Source organism: Geotrypetes seraphini, chromosome 15 (genome assembly GCF_902459505.1).
Source record: "Geotrypetes seraphini chromosome 15, aGeoSer1.1, whole genome shotgun sequence".
In the NCBI taxonomy this organism is placed as follows: Eukaryota; Metazoa; Chordata; class Amphibia; order Gymnophiona; family Dermophiidae; genus Geotrypetes; species Geotrypetes seraphini.
The window spans coordinates 62,322,318-62,341,140 of record NC_047098.1 but is presented as its reverse complement, the minus strand read 5'-3'; the positions used below and the strand labels follow the sequence as shown (position 1 = coordinate 62,341,140).

Sequence of the window (18,823 nt, the reverse complement as noted above, 5' to 3'; positions counted from 1 at the left end):
GTTGAAGGATTGGTGCTGCCCTCTGCTGGCGGCGGCAGCAACTTTCCCACATTACCTGCAGCTGACCCAGAAACCCCATCCATACCGCATCAGAAGTTACATGAGAGGGGACCAGGACGCAACAACAGGGAGGTTTCCAGACCAGCCACAGGCAGCAGGTGAGAATCCCTTCAGAGAGAGGTTTCTTAGGGGAAAGACGGGGAGGGAGATGCAGGACCACAGAGTCCAGGATGGCTATATATAACAAAAGTAGAATTTAAAAAAAAAGATTAATTTATTAATTCAATTGAATTGAGGAATTAATAAATTAATATTTTTTTAATTCCACTTTTGTTATATGTTTGATATTTTGGTCGTGGAATTTTTGCTTTTGTGTTTTGGTTTTTTCTATGGCTGGTGCCAGACTCCCCCCCCCCTCTTCCCCCAGACACTTGTAGGCTGGGCCTAGGGAAATCTTGCCCCTCCCTAATCCCTCCCCTCTCAGAAGCCCTGATTGAAGCTGGCATAACTGCAGGGTCTTAATTGTGCCAAATGCTTGTGTAAAACCTAGGTGCACATATTCTGGGCACAGCCCCGACCCGCACATGCCCCCTTTGCCAACGGGCATACTTGAATCTACATGACAAAGGGCAGCTGCAGGTGCAAACTGGGGGGGGGGGTGTCAATTAGCACCATTAACGCCAATTACAGCTAATAAGTGTCTTTTGAGTCCAATCAACCGCTTACTGTTATATTAATTTGCACGTGCCTTTATAGCAGCGCCACAAGTTTAGGCGCCATGGGTCAATTGGCGCCTTTTTTTTTTTTTTTTTAAATACACTTCAGAGTGAAGCGCTGTTAAAATCGCCTAAAGAGGAAGGGATCTGGCAACGGCCGAGCTCGTACCGCAATTGGCTGCAGAGCGCGAGAAGGTGGCAGAACAGCTGAATGTGATTAGCAAAAAAAAAAAAAAAAAAACCAACAACCCAAGAGCGCGAGCTCCGGCGGTATGTGCGATGTTGGCGTCCTTTCAAGGCTCGCGCGGAAAGTCGAGAAGAATTATCGCTTCTTTTTTTTTCTCCCAAGTTACAAATATTAGGAGTTAACCCCCCCAAACTTCAGGTTCTGTCTGCGATCCTGTACGTGAAATAAGTCCCGGCTGACCAGGGCAGCCTCGCGCCTATCTTTCCAGCAGAACTGCGACGTTCACCGGGCAGGGGAGGAGGCGACAGAGCGAGGGAAGGGGGGGTGGGGAGGTTACAGTGCCGGTGCTCCCCCCCCCCCTCCTCAGGGCAACCGGATGAAAAGTTCCACCCAGCTGCCTTGCCCGTCTAATTGGGGAAGGGGGGGGGGACTGGAAGCCCCAGCGTCAGGTGCCGTCGGGAGAGCGGACGTGGCCCCTTTAAGAGAGGGTCCAGCGCTCTGCCCAAGGAGGGTCTGCCCTCGCGCACAGTTCTGCAGGCTGACAGACGGGCTCGCTCCAGCCCCGCACGAGCCACTAGAGGCAGCCCAACTAAATAAATAAGCAAAAAAAAAAAGGGGGGGGGGGAGAGGAGAGTCTTTGCTATGAAATCTCACCCCGCAATCGGCTTAAAAGCGGGAGATACCGGCTCCTCCTGAGCAGGGAGAGGAGCCTTCGCCAGGGTGGTCCAGTTGAAGAGAGCAAAGTGACCGGGACATGGCCAAAGCGTCACTGCCAGGTGGGTGCGAAGGAGCTATGGGGGAGATGCTGAGGTTTGAAGGGGGGGAGGAGGGGTTAGACGGTTCATTCCTGCAGCTCTCCAGTTGGGGGGGTTGGGAAGCTGGATCTGGTGTGCATGCTCCTGTCTCAGCCAGGCTGCCCTGCAGAGATGGCATCGGCTTTCCCTGGCGGTGTTTGGGCCCCCCCCCGGTGTGCGAAGGAATTGCACCATTTAGTTTAAGATCTAGGGGTGGTGTGGCTTTTTTTTTTTGGGGGGGGGGGAGTGCCTGGCTTTTCCGGGACTGAGATGCTTTTGCAAGCAGCAACTTGCTGGCTGGCAGGATCTTGTGGGAGGTATTTGAAACAGGCTCGTGGGGTTGACTCATCACTTTCAAGAAAACCCAACTCTGCATGGCTGACACCTGAAACAGACCCTCCTTCCCTCCCCCCCCCCCATTCGGGTTTTGGTCTCCTTTCCTCTCATTTGAAAAGCACTAATGTGTTTTAATTGCAACGCTTTGCAAAACTCACTTGCATGCATCTGGATTGTTGAAGGTATCATTGTAGGGAACAGATTAATTGGGCACAGGAGATGCACATATATACTGAAAAAAAGGCTTCCATTGCTGATACAGTGGTGGATTTTTACCACTGTATTTTTTATCATTGCACTTTTTTCATTGAATTTTCATGTTTTTATATGTCAGTGTATAATTTATCTCCAGAACATCTGTATCCACAGTTTTTTGGGGTTTTTTTTTTCATCATCAGTGGATTGTTTTCCCTGTGGATCATTGGGTCTCCCCATTTTTCTTTGTTGGTCATTCATCACCTCTCCAGTCCTGTCTCCAGTCCCACCCCCAGGAATAAAATTATGTGTTATAGTGGGAGCGGCAGGGATTGCTGTGCTCCCCTTCCCCCACCCCACCTTTATGTACACTGATCCTGTCATCACGTTATATTGATCGCTCCAGGGCTTAGCAGGGAGCATCCACTGTCATTTATCTGGGTTGCACCTTGCCTTCACTTAGGTAGACAGTCTTTCTTTTGTCCTTTAGTGGATTTAATGTAAACAAACAAACAAAAAAATTATTACTAATGTGTAATTCAAATTTGTTTTCCTTAATCGACTGAATTTATTAATGATGGCTTCTAACCAGTTGCACCAACATAACTTTTAAATGACCAGGTCACTTTTATTTGGCGTTCTATTCTTATATCGCACTTGCACTGATGTAAAATTGTAATCTGAAAGCAGCCAACTTACAAAGAAACCCTGAAAACATTAAAGTTGTGTGGTTTATGGCCCTACTGTGTTCTCTGGATTTTTTTGTTTTCTGGTTTTTGTTTCATTAGGGTAGGAGAATCTTTCAGAAACTTACTCTGTAATCTCTTCAGTCTTTAATTAAAAATAAATAAATAAAAGAATTGAAGGAGAGGATGGGAACAACAATTGAAGCTGCAAACTCAGTGCCTAAAAATGCCTCTGTGTGTGTGGTCTGTACCTTTGCTAGGACTGTTGCTTTTTAGCTTGGGTATTCACACTAACCAGAAATGTATGTTTATTCTCTAGCTGCACTTTTGTTTAAATGTTTTTGACTTCTTGCATCTACTTAGATAAATAGTCCACCCTTCAGGGTGACGATTCTTTCCTTGCCACTTCTGATGTGGCCTCCAGGGTGCAGGGTTTGTGCTGTTGTGTTGGATTAACATGTCATAGATTGGCTTTGATCATGGCCCTGGTGGTAAAAGTTGACATAAGAATTGGAACTAAACAAATGTAGTGTTTTCAGACTTGATTTTTGTAGTTTTTTTTAATTCTTTATTCATTTAAAACTGACAAACAAGTGATTAATATTAAAACATTACATTACTAATAAAATATACAGCACTTGACATTCTTATACATATAATCCATTAAAGTAGAAATTATAACCCTTTCCCCCCCACCCAACACTTCGTCAACAGAAATCCAATCATTAAATAAGAATATTAATCATCCAATTTCCCCCCTCCCCCCAATAAAATACATGTATCCATCGGAAAGGAAAACGATGTTCATTCGTTACAATAATTCTCTAATGGCCCCCAGATCTTTATAAAGTTGTTATAATTACCTTTCTGTACAGCAATTGCTCTTTCCATACTCTTTTCAGACTTGTTAATGTGCTGCCAGCTTAATTTACTGGCTGGGAATTATTACTGGCAGCGACGCCAAGTTCTAGACTGGAGAATTGGGACAGGCCTGGATTTACAACCGCCCTATTCTGGTGCATTATGGGACATGCAGTACGGATCTCAGTGGGTAGGCTCAGGTACTATAAAATCTCACGCTGCCCGTCTCTAGGGGGTCTGGAGGGCATCTGCGGAAGCACAGATGCCACACGATGAGGCCACATCCGTGCGGACGCCCTCCAGATGCGGCCCCTGAGCTGAAAGGTTTTCAAAAACCTGAACAGACGGCTGGGATTTGAAAACCCGTCCGGACGCCTGGAACATCCTCTAAAAAGAGGACATGTCCAGGTAAATCCAGACTTCTGGTAACCCTAACTGCATTGCTGTTAATATTATTATTAATATTATGTCTGATCTTCTCCGACGTTGAAACCTTAACGCTGGTTTTGATAAACAGCGCTAGAGGTTTTTAGCACGCTCCAGCAAGGTAAATGCTTCAATGCTGATAAAAATTCTATGAGTGTCGGAGCATTTACCTCGCCAGCCCGTGCTAAAAACTTCTAGCGCCATTTAGTAAAAGGAGCCTTAAATCAGGATTACTTTGCTCCCTGCTGCTTGTTTGTTCTTGAAATGCTAATGACCCTAGCTGGGTTATGTGTGGGGTGGATTGTTCGTTTTTTAAAAATGTATAATCCTTGTCCCATTCATGCTTGTTGGGTCTGCCTTCACGACAAACCACAGCCTCTGGTGGACCACTGTTGAAACGCAGCCCTTCACCTCCTGCAATTTTGCTCATTCTGCTCTTCCTTGAGGTGGGAAATGTTGGCTCTCAAACATTATTTCAAAATAATCTAGCAGGTTGACCCAATGAAATAAATTAAAAAGATAAAATAATGTGTTTAATCTTTGATTTCTTCACTCTAAAAACGAGGGTTAAGAATGAATCTCCTGTAGCAAGTTAACTCAGAGTTGGGGTAAGGAACTCCTTTCAAGAGATACTAGAAGATGGGTCTTCTATTAAAAATTGAATACCAAGGTGTGAGTACTGAAATGGGCTTGAGCCTAACTATGGTGCTTAAATTGTGAATGGTGACCCCCCTTCTCCCCCCCCACCGAAGGGGTTGTGAATGCCGCATTTGGGATCATGACCTGGGCAAGCACTCCACAGGATGCCATTTTGCATTGCCTGGGGATCATAATTTTTAGGGCCAAGTGAATTCTGGTCAAAGCTACAGAAAGACTGAGTGCTGGTCTAGTATCTTAAATGGTAAATACGTATGTTCTAAAACAGGGTTGTCCAAAGTCTGTCCTCGAGAGCCGCAATTAGAGAATGACATGGGGACAAATTTCTCCCTGTCCCTGCAGGAACTCAATTTTTCCATTCCTGTAAGCTCTGCCTTAACCGCACAAGCCTCAAACACTTATGATTTTAAAGTGTTTGAGGCTTGTGCAGATGACGGAGTTTGCAGGGACAAGGAAAAATTTGTGCCCATATCATTCTCTAGCCACAATCCAGTTGGGTTTTCAGGATTTCCCCAATGAATTTGCATTAGATTTATTTGCATGCACTGCTTCCATTGTATGCAAATAGATCTCATGCATAGTCATTTGGGAAATCCAGAAAATCCGAACTGGCGAGGGCCAAGGTTGGATGCCCCTGTTCTTAAAACATTAGCACACAGTACTCCAAGTCTAATTAAAATTTAAACATGCGCTTCTCCCTCCGTATTCGTGGGGGTTAGTGGTGGAGCTGATCTACAAATACGGAAAAATCGTCAATAACTTTTTTTGTTCGGGGTTTTTTTTTTGTTGTTGTTGTTAAAACCCTCGTGAATATGTTGAAATCGCAATAAAAATCAATGTTCACATTCACGATTGTTTTGAAAAACAAAGTTATTTATTGGTGGGAGACCTGACTTGTTCCTGAAGGAGAGGCAATACTGAAGGAAGTGCTGGGGCAAAAGTGAATTTCTCTCTGCACGCTGAAGCAAGTGCTGGGAAAAAAAGCGCCAAAAAACTTTTTTATCGGCACTCTGGGATGTCATTTGAGGTAGGAGCCGGCAAGATAAAAAAAACATGAATAATCGAAGTCGTGAGTAATAAAACCGTGAAGATGGAGGGAGAAGTTTAATGCATTTTTTAAAAATTTAAATATTTGTTAGCCACTTAGGGATCCTTTTTAACTAAACTGCGGTAGAGCTTCTTACTGTGGGCCAACGTGAACACTCATTCAATTCCTATGAGCATTGGAACATTTACTTTGCTGGCCTGCAGTAAGAAGCTCTACCGCGGTTTAGTAAAAACCAGCGTTAAGTCTACAGTTGGAAAGATGTTTAATTGTCCATGGTGTTGCAGAGACATTGTTTGTTTTTGTTTGACATTGTGATTTATATTATGTATAACAGTGTATATGTTTTTAAAAATAAAGTATTGGCTTTAATTGAATGAATCTTAATGGTTTTAGACAGCAGTGGCCTGTTTATTGCATGTTGGTTTTATAATGGAATAAATATATGGCCGGTTACTTAATTGGCCAGTGCCACTTAATGGCTCCCTTTTATCAAGCTGTTGTCAGGGTTTTTTTTATCGCAGGCCACTGAGGTAAAAGCTCCACCGCTCATAGGAATTCTATGAGCGTTGGAGCTTTTACTGCAGCAGCCAGCAATAAAAAAAAAATAAAAATCAAAACAACCCTAACGTGGCTTGATAAAAGGGGGCCTTAATTACAAAAGACATCCAGCTGTATAAACCTGGATATTCGATGCCCAGACATGGCCTGGAAAAATGGATGACAGACCACAAACTGAAACTGAACACGGACAAAACAAAATTTCTACTCCTCGAAAAGGATAAGAACCCCTCCACCACAGAACTAGAAATTAACTCTACCAAATACCATATACAACCCACCCTTAAACTCCTGGGAGTAACAATAGACAGATGCTGCACAATGCAAGCCCATATCAACAAGACCACCCAGAGAGCATTTCTAACCATGCGCAATTTACGTAAAATCAGAAAATTCTTCGACAAAGAGCAATATAGGCTCGTAGTCCAATCCCCAGTACTAGGTCTACTGGACTACTGCAACATCCTCTACCTGCTTTGCCCTGCAACAATGATAAAACAATTACAGACAATCCAAAACACTGCACTCAGACTGATCTACTCGCTAAGAAAATTTGACCATGTCACCACTGCCTACCTAGACTCACAGGCCCTGATTCTACATAGTGCATCCCTATTTTAGGCAGCTGTAGGCGTCCTACAGCTGTCTAATCGGCCAATCGGGTTTTTTAAAAAAAATGCTCCCCAGGCAGGCATTCTATATTGAAGGCGAGGCACGCAAGACACCTAAGCTCACCTAAGGGCCTTAGGCGAACCTAGGGAGCCCAATCCCTCCTGCTATAAGTATACTGACCGCCCCCCCCAACACTACTGATCGCTGGCAGGAGGGTGCCCAATCCCTCCTGCCAGAAGATGCCCCCCCTGACACTACCGACCCCCCTCCCCCCCGACACCGATCGCTGACAGGAGGGTGCCCAATCCCTCCTGCCAGAAGATGCCCCCCGACACTACCGACCCCCCCCGACACTACCGATCGCTGGCAGGAGGGTGCCCAATCCCTCCTGCCAGAAGACGCACACCCTCCGCACACACCCCCCGCGCTAACAGCCCTCAAACCTCCCCCCAACCAAACTAACCTTTCCTTGTTGGCCAGACGGGACTTGCCCGTCCAGCCATCAGGCCCGTCTCGTCAAAATGAGGCGGGCCCGCCCCTTCCCGGCCCATCCTTCCGAAGCCTAAGGCCTGATTGGCCCAGGCTCTAGAAGCCTGGACCAATCAGGCCTTAGGCATAGCGGGTCTGCCCATCCCCACTAAGTCTAAGGCCTGATTGGCCCAGGCGCCTTAGAGCCTGTGCCAATCAGACCTTAGATTAAGTGGGGATGGGAGGACCCGCTATGCTGACACCCCCAGCAAGAGGGAAGCGCAGTCCCACCTGCTGTCGCCCCACCCCCACCACAACAAACTCCAGACAACCCCAGGCAGGAGGAATACCCATTCTCTTCCACTGCTAGAGTCCCTGCCCCCCCCTGCACCTTTAGCATGAAGGGCAGCTGGAGGGATGTCTACTCTTGCTGGTCAGCACAGCTGTTAGAGCTACAGCCTCAGCACCCTGAGGTTGTGGGTTTAAATCCCACGCTGCTCCTTGTGACCCTGGGCAAGTCACTTAATCCCCTCATTGCCCCAGGTACATTAGATAGATTGTGAGCCCAATGGGACAGATAAGGAAAAATGCTTGAGTACCTGAATGTAAACCACTTAGGTAATAAGTGGTATATAAATACATAAATCAAATTAAAAAAAAAAATAAAGCGGCAGGCCTTCCCTTTCCTACTGCATCCTGGAATGCGTTGAGAAGTCCTTGATTGGTTCGGGTGTTTAAGGCCCCTCCTATAGGTATGCATAATTTTCCACAGGAGTGTACTGAGCTGGAAGTACCCCTTCCCACCCACTGTGTGCAACCACCTCAGGGGAAATGATGGGTGGGGAGTGGATTATTATTATTATTCTTTATTTTATTTTTTTGCACCTCAGTTTCCTTTGCTGCTTGTGTGTCCAAACAGCCCTCGGGATGACCCTGAATTTGAGCTTTTTGTTCTAGAGGTTATGCTCTTCCTTCCACTGTTGCACCAATTGCAACTATTAAGCTACCAAGAAATCCATTCCTCAAATAAGCTGCTTTTTATCTGTACCCTTCTCCTCCACTGCCATTTCTAGATTTAATTCCTTTCATCTAGCTGCCCCATAAACTACCTGAGTTTGTCCGTTGCACCCCTTCCCTTGTTTAAAAGCGGACTGAAAACCCACCTTTTTGATATAGCTTTCAATCCATAACCCTACTCCCCGCTGTCCATCACCCTAACCAGCAGATTAACTTTTCCCCTAACTGTGTCCCCCACCTTGGCATCCTGATTTGTCTTGTCTATTTAGATTGTAAGCTCTTTTGGGCAGGGACTATCTCCTTTGTGACTCTGTACAGTGCTGCATAAGTCTGGTAGGTAATAATAATTATTAGTAGTACTGTTGAGCTGCACTCCAGAATAGATGTTTGCAGTGTGCGCTTGAAATCAGCATTTAGGGCTTTGTGTTGTAGCATGGCTGGAAAGCAGCACTGTTTTTAAGTAGCAGAGGCTATAGTGACAGGTGAAAAAGAAATCTCCAGGATATTACAGCCTGCTCTGGTCTCTTCTTTGTACCAGAACAAAAACTTCTAGCCAGTATTGTCGGCTTGTTAAGGGGATTAGCTTGGTTTTACTGTGCTGTTACCCTGGGATTGGAAAATGAATAATTTTCAGCCCGCAGCTGTTTCCTGTTTAGCTTTTTCAATTGACCTGTGATGGCATGATCTTAAAAATCGTAAGCTCAGGAAACTACTTCTGTACCTTTGCAAATGTAGTATTTTTACAACAATAGAGATACTTTGGCAGTTTAAAACTGGAATTGGTATAAAAAATTTTCTAGAAATTTATATTTATCTCCCCAAAGAGCTTGGAACAGGTTAGTTTACATTCACAGTGTTACATAGTAAATGATGATGAAATGATGGCAGATAAAGACTGGAATGGTCCATCCAGTCTGCCCAACCATACATGCTCCATAAATTAATTTAAATGGTCCTTTTTCTTAGATATTTCTGGGCCAGAAACCCAGAGTCCTGCCTGGTAGTGTGCTTAGGTTCTATCTATTGAAGTCTCCATCAAAGCCCTCCCCAGCCCAACCTCAACTGAATGTCCATATATGGGACACAGGCCGTGCAATGCTGCCCAATACTGGCCTTAGTTCCTTCAATGTATACCCATTATTTTCTGATTAGAGATCCTCTGTGTTCATCCCACGCTTGTTTGAACTCTGTCACCGTTTTCTTCTCCACCACCTCCCTCGGGAGCGCATTCCAGGCATCAACCACCCTCTCTGTAAGAAGAATTTCCTAGCATTACTCTTGAGTCTTCCACCCCATGTTACAATGTAGGATTTACATACATTTACACACACATTCAAGTTGCTTCGATAAGAAGGGGAGGAAGGAGATGGGGCAATGGAGGGTCTAGTGAGCATTTTTTGAGAAGAGGTGTCTCTATGGCATGTTCTGAAGATATCAGGAACAGTTGCAGTAGAGAGTGATAGGAGGGATGTCTTTAGGACAGAGTGCTGGGTAGGAATCAGATCAGAGGAGTAGGTGGTGAGTTTGAAGGAAGAGAGAAGCTATTCAGTTTCCTCTTCAGTGATCTGAGAAAAGGTGGGCTGAAACTCAAGGCTATATCATGAGATACCAAAAATGTGCCCCAAAATGGTTCACTCTAGCCCCACAAATCAAGTAAAAAAAATTTTTTTTTGACAAGCTGCTAAACAAGCTTATCCCTGCCTCATCTATTCCAAATCCCTTGGCTGATGTTGGCAGCTCAGCAAGAAACTGACAAAGCATGAACAGAGCAGTTTTTCTCCTGCATGTAGAAAATAAATGTCTGAAGTGCTAGCTTCAAAAATTATTTTTCAGAAATTTAAAAAAAAAAAAAAAAATTGGGCAGAAAGCCAAACTTTTCTTTAAAAAAATCTTTTAAACTGACTGGGTGTAGAAGAGGGAAGAGCTATAGAAAGATAAGTAGTAGTAGAGGCTTATCAATTTTATATACTTAACCCTCCCCCCCCCCCCCCCAGAACGGTTTACATGAATTTATTCAGATATTCAAGCATTTTTCCCTGTCTGTCCTGGTGGGTTCACAATATATCTAATGTACCTAGGGCAATGTGACTTGCCCAGGGTCACAAAGAGCAATGTGGATTTGAACCCACAACCTGAGGGTGCTGAGGCTGTAGCTTTAACCACTGCGCCACACTCTCCTACTCAATGGGAGCAACTCATTAGCAATTCCTTTTCGTAATGCATTTCACTCGCTCACTCACTAAATTTTGCCATCCCAAAGAATAGACAATCCCTATAGTTCATTCCAAAGCAGCTGTAAAAACTTCAGGGGAAGCTTTCACAAAAGATTGGGTCTACACTGTATTTTTATTTTTTGTTCCATGCTGGAACGCCAAATCTCCATAGTGACCATGCAAACCATATGATCAGCCCGAGGCATTTGTTGTCTTTCACTTCAAATGTTCAAATGTGTTCCTGAGCACACCTGCGAGCTTTGGCTTCAGATTACATCATAATACAGAGCCTTGCTTGGTCTCTGCTTACTGAAATAAAACATCTGGACTCGGGAAGATATGCTCTGTTAGTTTTCCTTGATTTCTCCAGCATTTGTTCTATCAAATCATCAAATTCTTGCCCTGTTTCACTCTAATAAAACCTGAATGACTGAAGAATTTTTGCAATCCACAAAACCAAACCAAACTGAATTTTGGTCATGCATTTCATGAGAGGGAAGGGAGAGGTTATAATTCCTTCTAGAACCTTATTGAAACCTGCTGGATGTTTGTAGCTTCAGTGCACTGAAAAACCTGAGGGGAAGGGGCTTATATGAAGCTGAAGAGAAGATGGGTATAAAGCGAGTAGGGCAGTTATTGGATATGACTAGTAAAGCCAAAGTTAGCTTTTCTTGTCATATAGCCACACACAGTCTAAGCTATTTACATAAGTGACAGAATTCAGTCATTTAGAACAAGGCTCTTCGGTTGATTTTCAATTTGAAAAAATTTGATCATGTAACTAAATTCTATTGGAAGCTACATTGGCTCCCAGTTGAGACAAGAATATTACTCAAGTTAGGTTGTACCTGTTACAAGACATGTTTGCCCTTATACCTGATTTATATTATTGATCACTTAAATGTTTTCTGTCAGGAGAGGGTGCAGAGACGAGCGACAAAACTGGTGAAGGGTATGGAGAGACTGGAATATGAGGATAGACTTATAACACTAGGATTGTTCTCCCTTGAGAAAAGGAGACTGCGTGGGGATATGATCGAGACCTTCAAAATACTGAAAGGAATCGACAAAATAGAGCAGAGAAGATTATTTACACTGTCCAATTTGACACGGACTAGAGGACATGTAATGAAGCTAAGGGGGGGCAAGTTCAGGACTAATATCAGGAAGTTCTGCTTCACTCAGAGGGTGGTTGACGCCTGGAATGCCCTCCCAGAGGAGATTATTGCGGAATCGACCGTCCTAGGCTTCAAGAGCAAACTAGATGCATATCTCCTTAAGAGAGGCATATAAAGATATGGTGGACTATAAATTACGCCAGGTGTACACCTGGCAGGGCCTCCGCGTGTGCGGATCGCCGGACTTGATGGACCGAAGGTCTGATCCGGAGATGGCAGTTCTTATGTTCTTAAATTTATTCTCATCATTTTAGATTATTTACGTAATTTCCTACTGTAGAAGATTGCATATACAAAAGATTTTTCCATAGAATTTTATAGCAGGATTGATAAGATACCAAGTGGTTGATGTCATTTGATGGCACCAGTTATTTTCAGCAGTAATAAATCTTTTCAAGCTGGCTCAAGGGATAAACCCTTTTCTGTTGGGATGATAAACTCCAACTCCTATCTTTCCTTTAGAAAAATGCTAAAGACCTACTTATTTGACAAATTCTTCTGAATGTGATTATAATACACTGGGCTCATAAAGTCTCTTGATTGTTAACCACGTTGAACTGAGAGGTTACTGTGGTATATAAGTGACAGTATGGTATGTAAGTACAAATGAGAAGACCTGGCGGAGGAAGTGGCCACCTTTTCAGTAGCTGAATGTGCTCATAAGGACCCCTTAAAGATCAATAAGTGTTGCAATAAAGTAACGTGAATAAGCGGCGAGAGTCCTGTAACACAGCTCAAACTTGGGCACAGGGGATTATGTCCCATTTCTGCCACTTAACTCCTGACATTGATCAAATGCCTGAACCTTCTTTTAGTTCTGTGCTTTTTTTTTCACGATGTGTTTTGTGGTTGGGGTGGATTGTCAGATGTAGACATTTTAAACTTATTCTCATCTCATTTTTATCCTCGTATGTCTAGATGCAGTTCTAACTGTGAATGCCATAGGATCAAATTTGTCCTCGTCCCATCCCTGTGAGTTTTGTCCCTGTCTCTGCCCCATGCCTGTAAGCTCTGCCTCGAGCACTTATGGTTTTAAGCGTTTGAGGCTTGTGCAGATGAGGACAGAGCTTGGCGGAATGGGGCAGGGACAGGAAAATAACTCGCCGGGATGGGAAGACGGAGTTCCAGCGGGGAAGGGGAAAAATTTGCCCCCCATGTCATTCTCTAGTGCTAACCTTTCCTCCCTAATGAAACACACTTAATAATTACCCTTGAAATAGAATTTTGCAAGGTCTGTTCTTTGAAATGGTGTCTGAGAGGTATAGAGTTAATATACCCAGTTGTCCTTTTGTCCTTATCAAAGGCTACTTCAAAGCAAGAGGTTTTGACACAATCTCTAGCAGCTGCATGTACTACTGATCTCGATTGTACCTGTGGGTTTTTATATTTTCAGATGACAATTATGCATAGACTACAAACGTTTCACCCAGGAAATATGATACAATAAATACCTTTTTAATATGATGATGCCAGCAGCAAAATAATCGGCTCACACAGCTCCTGGTTTCAGTTGGACAGCTTCCTGGCACTCTCTAACCTCCCATGCACAAGAGTGGGCAATGAAGGGTCTGGCATGGACATGTCACAACTATATCGCCACAGTGCACAGAGGTGGAACATTGTTTCTATGTTTCTACCAAGGGAAAAAGCCGAAAAAAAAAATCTCTAAAGATGTTCTGTAAAATGTTAGTGCATATTGCAGTGGAACAGTCTCCTGGAAGAAGGGGTGGAGACGGAGACTGCCTGAATTCAAGAAGGCATGGGATCTCTTAGAGAAAAAGAGATGATGGTTACTGTGGATGGGCAGACTGGATGGGCCATAAACACAGAACAGAAATATTTGTTAAGCAATTCAGCCTTTTTCTTTATCAGCTTCTACATATTCCTCCCTTTCACCTTTGAGTCTCACAATGCCACTTTGCACTTCTTTCTATCACTAATATATGTAAAAAAAAATGTCTTGTCTCCCCCGTTTTACCGTATCGGCTATTTTTTTCTTCCATTTGCATCTTTGCTTTCCTGACTACAAGACCAGCCTCTCTTAACTATTCCAGATAAGCCTGTCTTCCTATTTCTGCGATCTTTTGTAATTTATGAAAGCTAACCTCTTATTCCTTACCTTCTCAGCTACTACTTTTGAGAACCAAAGCTGCCTTCTTTTCCTCTTACTTTTACTTACTTGCCTCACAAAAAGGTTTGTCATTTCTGAGAGGGGGGTGGTATGTAACCACTGGGAGATTTAAGGAGGGATCATGTCTTCATCCCTCCAGTGGTCAGTTAAATCAAGGCACCTTTTTTGTAGTCTGGATATGATCGAAACAGATCTAGATAAGATATGTTCTTTTTTTGTACATTTCTTCCCATTCCATTATTACTGAAAGACCATCCTAATTTCGAGTCCTGCCCAGAACACACCTCCAACACATTCTCTTGCTGTTTGAGCACTTTATACAGCAGTTTGTCCATATTCTGCCTTTTTGAAAATCTCAGTTATGGACATCTCAAAATGCCCCTCCATCCCCCCACCCGCACAATCCATCTGCTTTGATAATGAGCACTGTAAATGGCTACCATTTCTTTTTGTGTGGAGGCACCTGTAGAGTTGCAGTCGGTGTGGCTGTGTAGCGTAAAACGCTTGCGTGTTCTAGGTATAATCATTTCAAGTTTCAAGTTTATTAAAAGTTTGATATAAACGCAATGTCAAATATTTTCAATGCGTGTAACAATAAAAATTTTGAGGGGGACAAATTAAAACAATTTATACAGGTAAACATAAAATCTATGTACACAATTAATTAGCGATACATAAGGGAAAAAAGGGTGTTAATAGAGAATTGAGTGACATCTGTTTTATGTTGTTGGGGTTTGCTATTTAATATCTTGCCCATATTTTTACCTTTAGTGTATGCAAATTTTAGGGTATTACTGAAATTGAGGAAAAACTTGCAAGATTGGCCAGTATTTACAAATTATCTCTCTTATGCCTCGAGATTCCTTACAGTGGGACAATACACATACTGGAGAATTGTCAGTTTCCACATGTCTTTTGGGGAATAACCATTCACGATGGCAATAAGTTGCTCTTTATAGGCTGATTTAACTATCTTATTAGGGTACCCCCTTTGTATGAATCTCTCACTCCTATCCCTGGCTCAATTCTTAAACTCTTCCCGAGTGAACATAGTCTTCAAATTCTCGTAAATTGCCACACTGGAATGCTGTTACGAAGGGGTTATGGGTGGTAGCTCGAGTAATGTAGAAGAGTGTTTCTGTCGGAGCTTTTACGGTAGACCATTGTTTCAAACGTATTCTCATTTTTAATTATCGTTGTATCCAAAAATAAGATCTGTTGTAGATCAATCTTATGAGTAAATTGGATATTGGGGGCTTTATTGACCACGAGTGTTTATGTATCCATCCATTTCACAAGCTGTGGAGTTAGCGAGTTACTGAGGTTGCAAAGAGAGAAAAAGCTTAAATCCTTACCTGTATAGTGCTTAATTGACATTCTTTGAAATGTGCATAATGAGACGTGGCAGAAAGGGATATTTTTGGAAGACCGAAGCATTGCCCTGGATGAGTCTCTCAGATGGTGTTGGAGCTGTTTTTGCAGTATATTATCACAGCTCCTGGCCTTTGCTGTGTTGTGACATTTCAACAGGTCGATTACTCAGTATAATCGATGAACTCTCACGCCTCTGCTGCTGGTTTATACAGCTATAAAATCTATGAGTTTTGAAGGAATAAATAAACACTTAAAAAAAAAAAATTTATCAATATATTCTGTACATAACTGATGAAAATCTATAGTAGCCCAGGAAGAGACAAACTGTAGAATTTCACTTTTATGTTCCTCAGACATGAGGAAAGGGGTTGGGGGGGGGGGGGGTGCACGGATTTCTGTATGTTTTGTTGGGTTGTTTTTTTTCACACAAGTTATTAATTGTCTGAGTTAAATATATAAATACAGTAAACCTTGGATTGCAAGTAACGTGTTTTGCAAAACATTTGATTAAATTTTAACTTGATAAACAAGCAATGTCTTGCAATACAAGTACAGACAGTATACACACATCACATCATCACAACTGAACTGATGGTTCTTCTCTCTGACGCTATGGGAGTGTAGTGACGGTTCAAAATTCCTCATTTCAACCCCTCCCCCCCCCAATAAATTGTTCTCGCTCAGCAACACTTGCCTTCCTGCCCTCCTTATCCAGTCCCTTGCCTTTCTCCAGCATGGCCACCTGCATCTGCAGCAGGTCTTGGTCTGGTGGTTTGTGGCTCCTTCTCATCCACTATCCTCAAATGCTTTGCCTTCAATTAGGCCATGAGTTTCCAGCCAGACCTGATAAAATGAGGAAACGGAGGCAAATGATCCACAAGATCCAATATGGCGGTAGAAAGAAGCAGGTCAGAATTGGGACCCATCTTTTGTTTTTGATTTTTCTCTCTGTGACATCTAAGCCCTGGAAAGAAAAAAAACTCCTGATTTCTGATCTGCTTCTTTCTATCACTGTGTTCATTAACTGTCTTTCTGACGGGCTGATTCATATAACAGCCAGGAAGGGTTTTCCCCCCCACTTTTTTTTTTTTTTCTTCATGCTTCAGCTGAAAGGTGAGTTTTGTTTTATGTTTTGTTTTTTAATTGCCCTATCTGACCTCTAGGGGGGTGGGATAAGAGATGCTGGATTTAGGGATGTTAGTAATTATTTAAAAAAAGGGATGGTAAACAAGACTAAAGAATATTATAATGCCTCTGTTTTGCTCCATGGTGTGACCTCACCTGGAGTATTGCATTCAATTCTGGTCTCCTTATCTCAAGAAAGATATAGCGGCACTAGAAAAAGTTCAAAGAAGAGTGACCAAGATGAAGGGGATGGAATTCCTCTCGTATCAAGAAAGACCTATAGAGGTTAGGTCTCTTCAGCATGGAAAAGAGACAACTGAGAGGAGATATGATTGAAATCTATAAAATTTGTTATAAGTAGATTGATTTTTTCACTCCATCAAAAATTAGAAAGACTAGGGGACATTCGGTTAAGTTACAGGGAAATACTTTTGAAACCAGTAGGAGGAAATATTTTTTCACTTGGAGAATAGTTTAAATCTCTGGAACACATTGCCAGAGGTTGTGGTAAAAGCAGATCGTGTAGCTGGTTTTAAGAAAGGTTTGGTCAATTTCCTGGAGGAAAAGTCCCTAGTCTGTTATTGGGAGACACGAGGGGAGCCACTGTTTGCCGTGGATCGGTAGCATGGAATGTTGCTACTTCCTTGGGTTTTGGCCAGGTACTAGTGACCTGGATTGGCCACTGTGAGAATGGGCTACGGGGCTTGATGGACCATTGGTTTGACCCAGTAAGGCCATTCTTATGTTATCGAGGATGGCGTTGTCTAAGATGCTGATGCATGCTAGGAGAGGGGTAAACCCTGTACAGAGACGCACTACATTTAGGTAAGACCTTGTGACAATGTCTGGTTTGGACACTGAAGACAGCACAGTAAAAGCAATTCTTTTAAAGTAGGCATTAAAGGAGAGCCCGAGAGCTCGTCTCGATGGGCGGCTGTAACGCGGGGATGGGGGCCCGCGCGGCCTCCCATCGAGACGAGCGCTCCGTGCGAGGGGGGGAGGGGAGAGGTGTAGGGGAGCAGGAGGCAGCATAGGATAGGCAGGTTTAAATTTCCTGCTGCGGGGCTGCCTCCTGATTGGTTGGGGAGCGCCGGGAGAGGTCGATAAAGCCGGGACCTCGGAGGACCCGGTCTCTTCCTGGGTCCTCCGAGGCGGCTTTTTCCTGCCCACCCTCCCGCCCTCTTTTGTCTGGATTAGTAGGTGGCAGAGTTTCGGTCAGCGGTTATCCCGAGCTACGGTATGGTACAGCTCATCAGGAGATGAGCGGGGGGGGGGGGGGGGCCGGCAGGGAGCCGTGCCCGGGTTCTGGTACTATGGTTAAAGGGGCATGTTGGGACATGCCACCCCCCAGACCCTTGCTGGCATGGCAGGATCGGGGGCCGAATATTATGGGTATTGGATAAGGTGTAGCTCGGGAAACTGTTTTTGTTATGTAAATGTTAAATTAATGGTTTTTTAATAAACAGAGCTGCGGCTGTTTATCCATATATATGAGTTGTGTGGTTATTGGCAGGGGAGTGTAAGTGTGGGTGGGGCGGGGGAGAGAGAGCGGGCCAATACATATCCCGCTGTTACGTTTACATGCTGATTGTGGACATAATAGCCAAATTCTACATAAACATAGTTTGCCTAGCATGTATTTTAAAGCTGGGACTGAGTTATGTAGCTAAGTAAGCATTGTCATACTAGAATAGACCAAAGGTCCATCAAGCACAGTGTCCTGTTTCCAGCAATGGCCAATCCAGGTCACAAGTACCTGGTAAGATCCCAAAAGAAAACTAGAGATTTTATGCTGCTAACCTCGGGAACATATAGTGCATTTCCCAAGAACATCGTAATAATGGTTTAAGGATTTTTCTTTTAGGAACATGTCCACACTGGGAGGGTTGGTTTTTTATTTGGGGAGGGGTGTTAACCCTGCTAAGCTAACAGCTTATACCACATTCTCTCCGGCAGTGAATGCCAGAGTTTAATTTCACATTGAGTGAAAGGGGAAGATGAGATGATGGGTAGACTGAACTGACCATATGGCCTTTTAACTGCTATCATTTTCTGTGTTTCTCTAAATATTTTTTCTGTTTTAAATTTGCTATTTGGTAGCGTCAACACTTTCCCCTCCCCTAGTCCTTGTATTTTTGGGGGGAAAGAGTAAATGATCAATTCATGCCTACCTGTCCAACTCCAGACAATATTTTATACATCTCTAACATATCCCCCCTCCCTTAGCCATCTCTTTACACT

General features: G+C 43.4%; 1 protein-coding gene across 8 annotated transcripts in view; it reads left to right on the top strand.

Annotated features, from left to right (window-relative positions):
* Window positions 1-916: 916 nt before the first annotated feature.
* PITPNM3 (PITPNM family member 3) overlaps window positions 917-18,823 on the top strand; it is a 407,952-nt gene continuing 390,045 nt past the window's right edge. For 5 of the 8 annotated variants that reach the window (XR_004537058.1, XR_004537057.1, XM_033921390.1 and 2 more), the window contains exon 1: window positions 918-1,679. Coding sequence is in view for 3 of the 8 variants with exons in the window: in XM_033921390.1 (XP_033777281.1) it covers window positions 1,658-1,679 (22 nt within the window). In the remaining 5 variants the exon portion in view is untranslated. Of the gene's footprint in view, window positions 1,680-18,823 lie in introns of all 8 variants that reach the window. The other 3 variants (XM_033921387.1, XM_033921388.1, XM_033921392.1) reach the window with 2 other exon arrangements.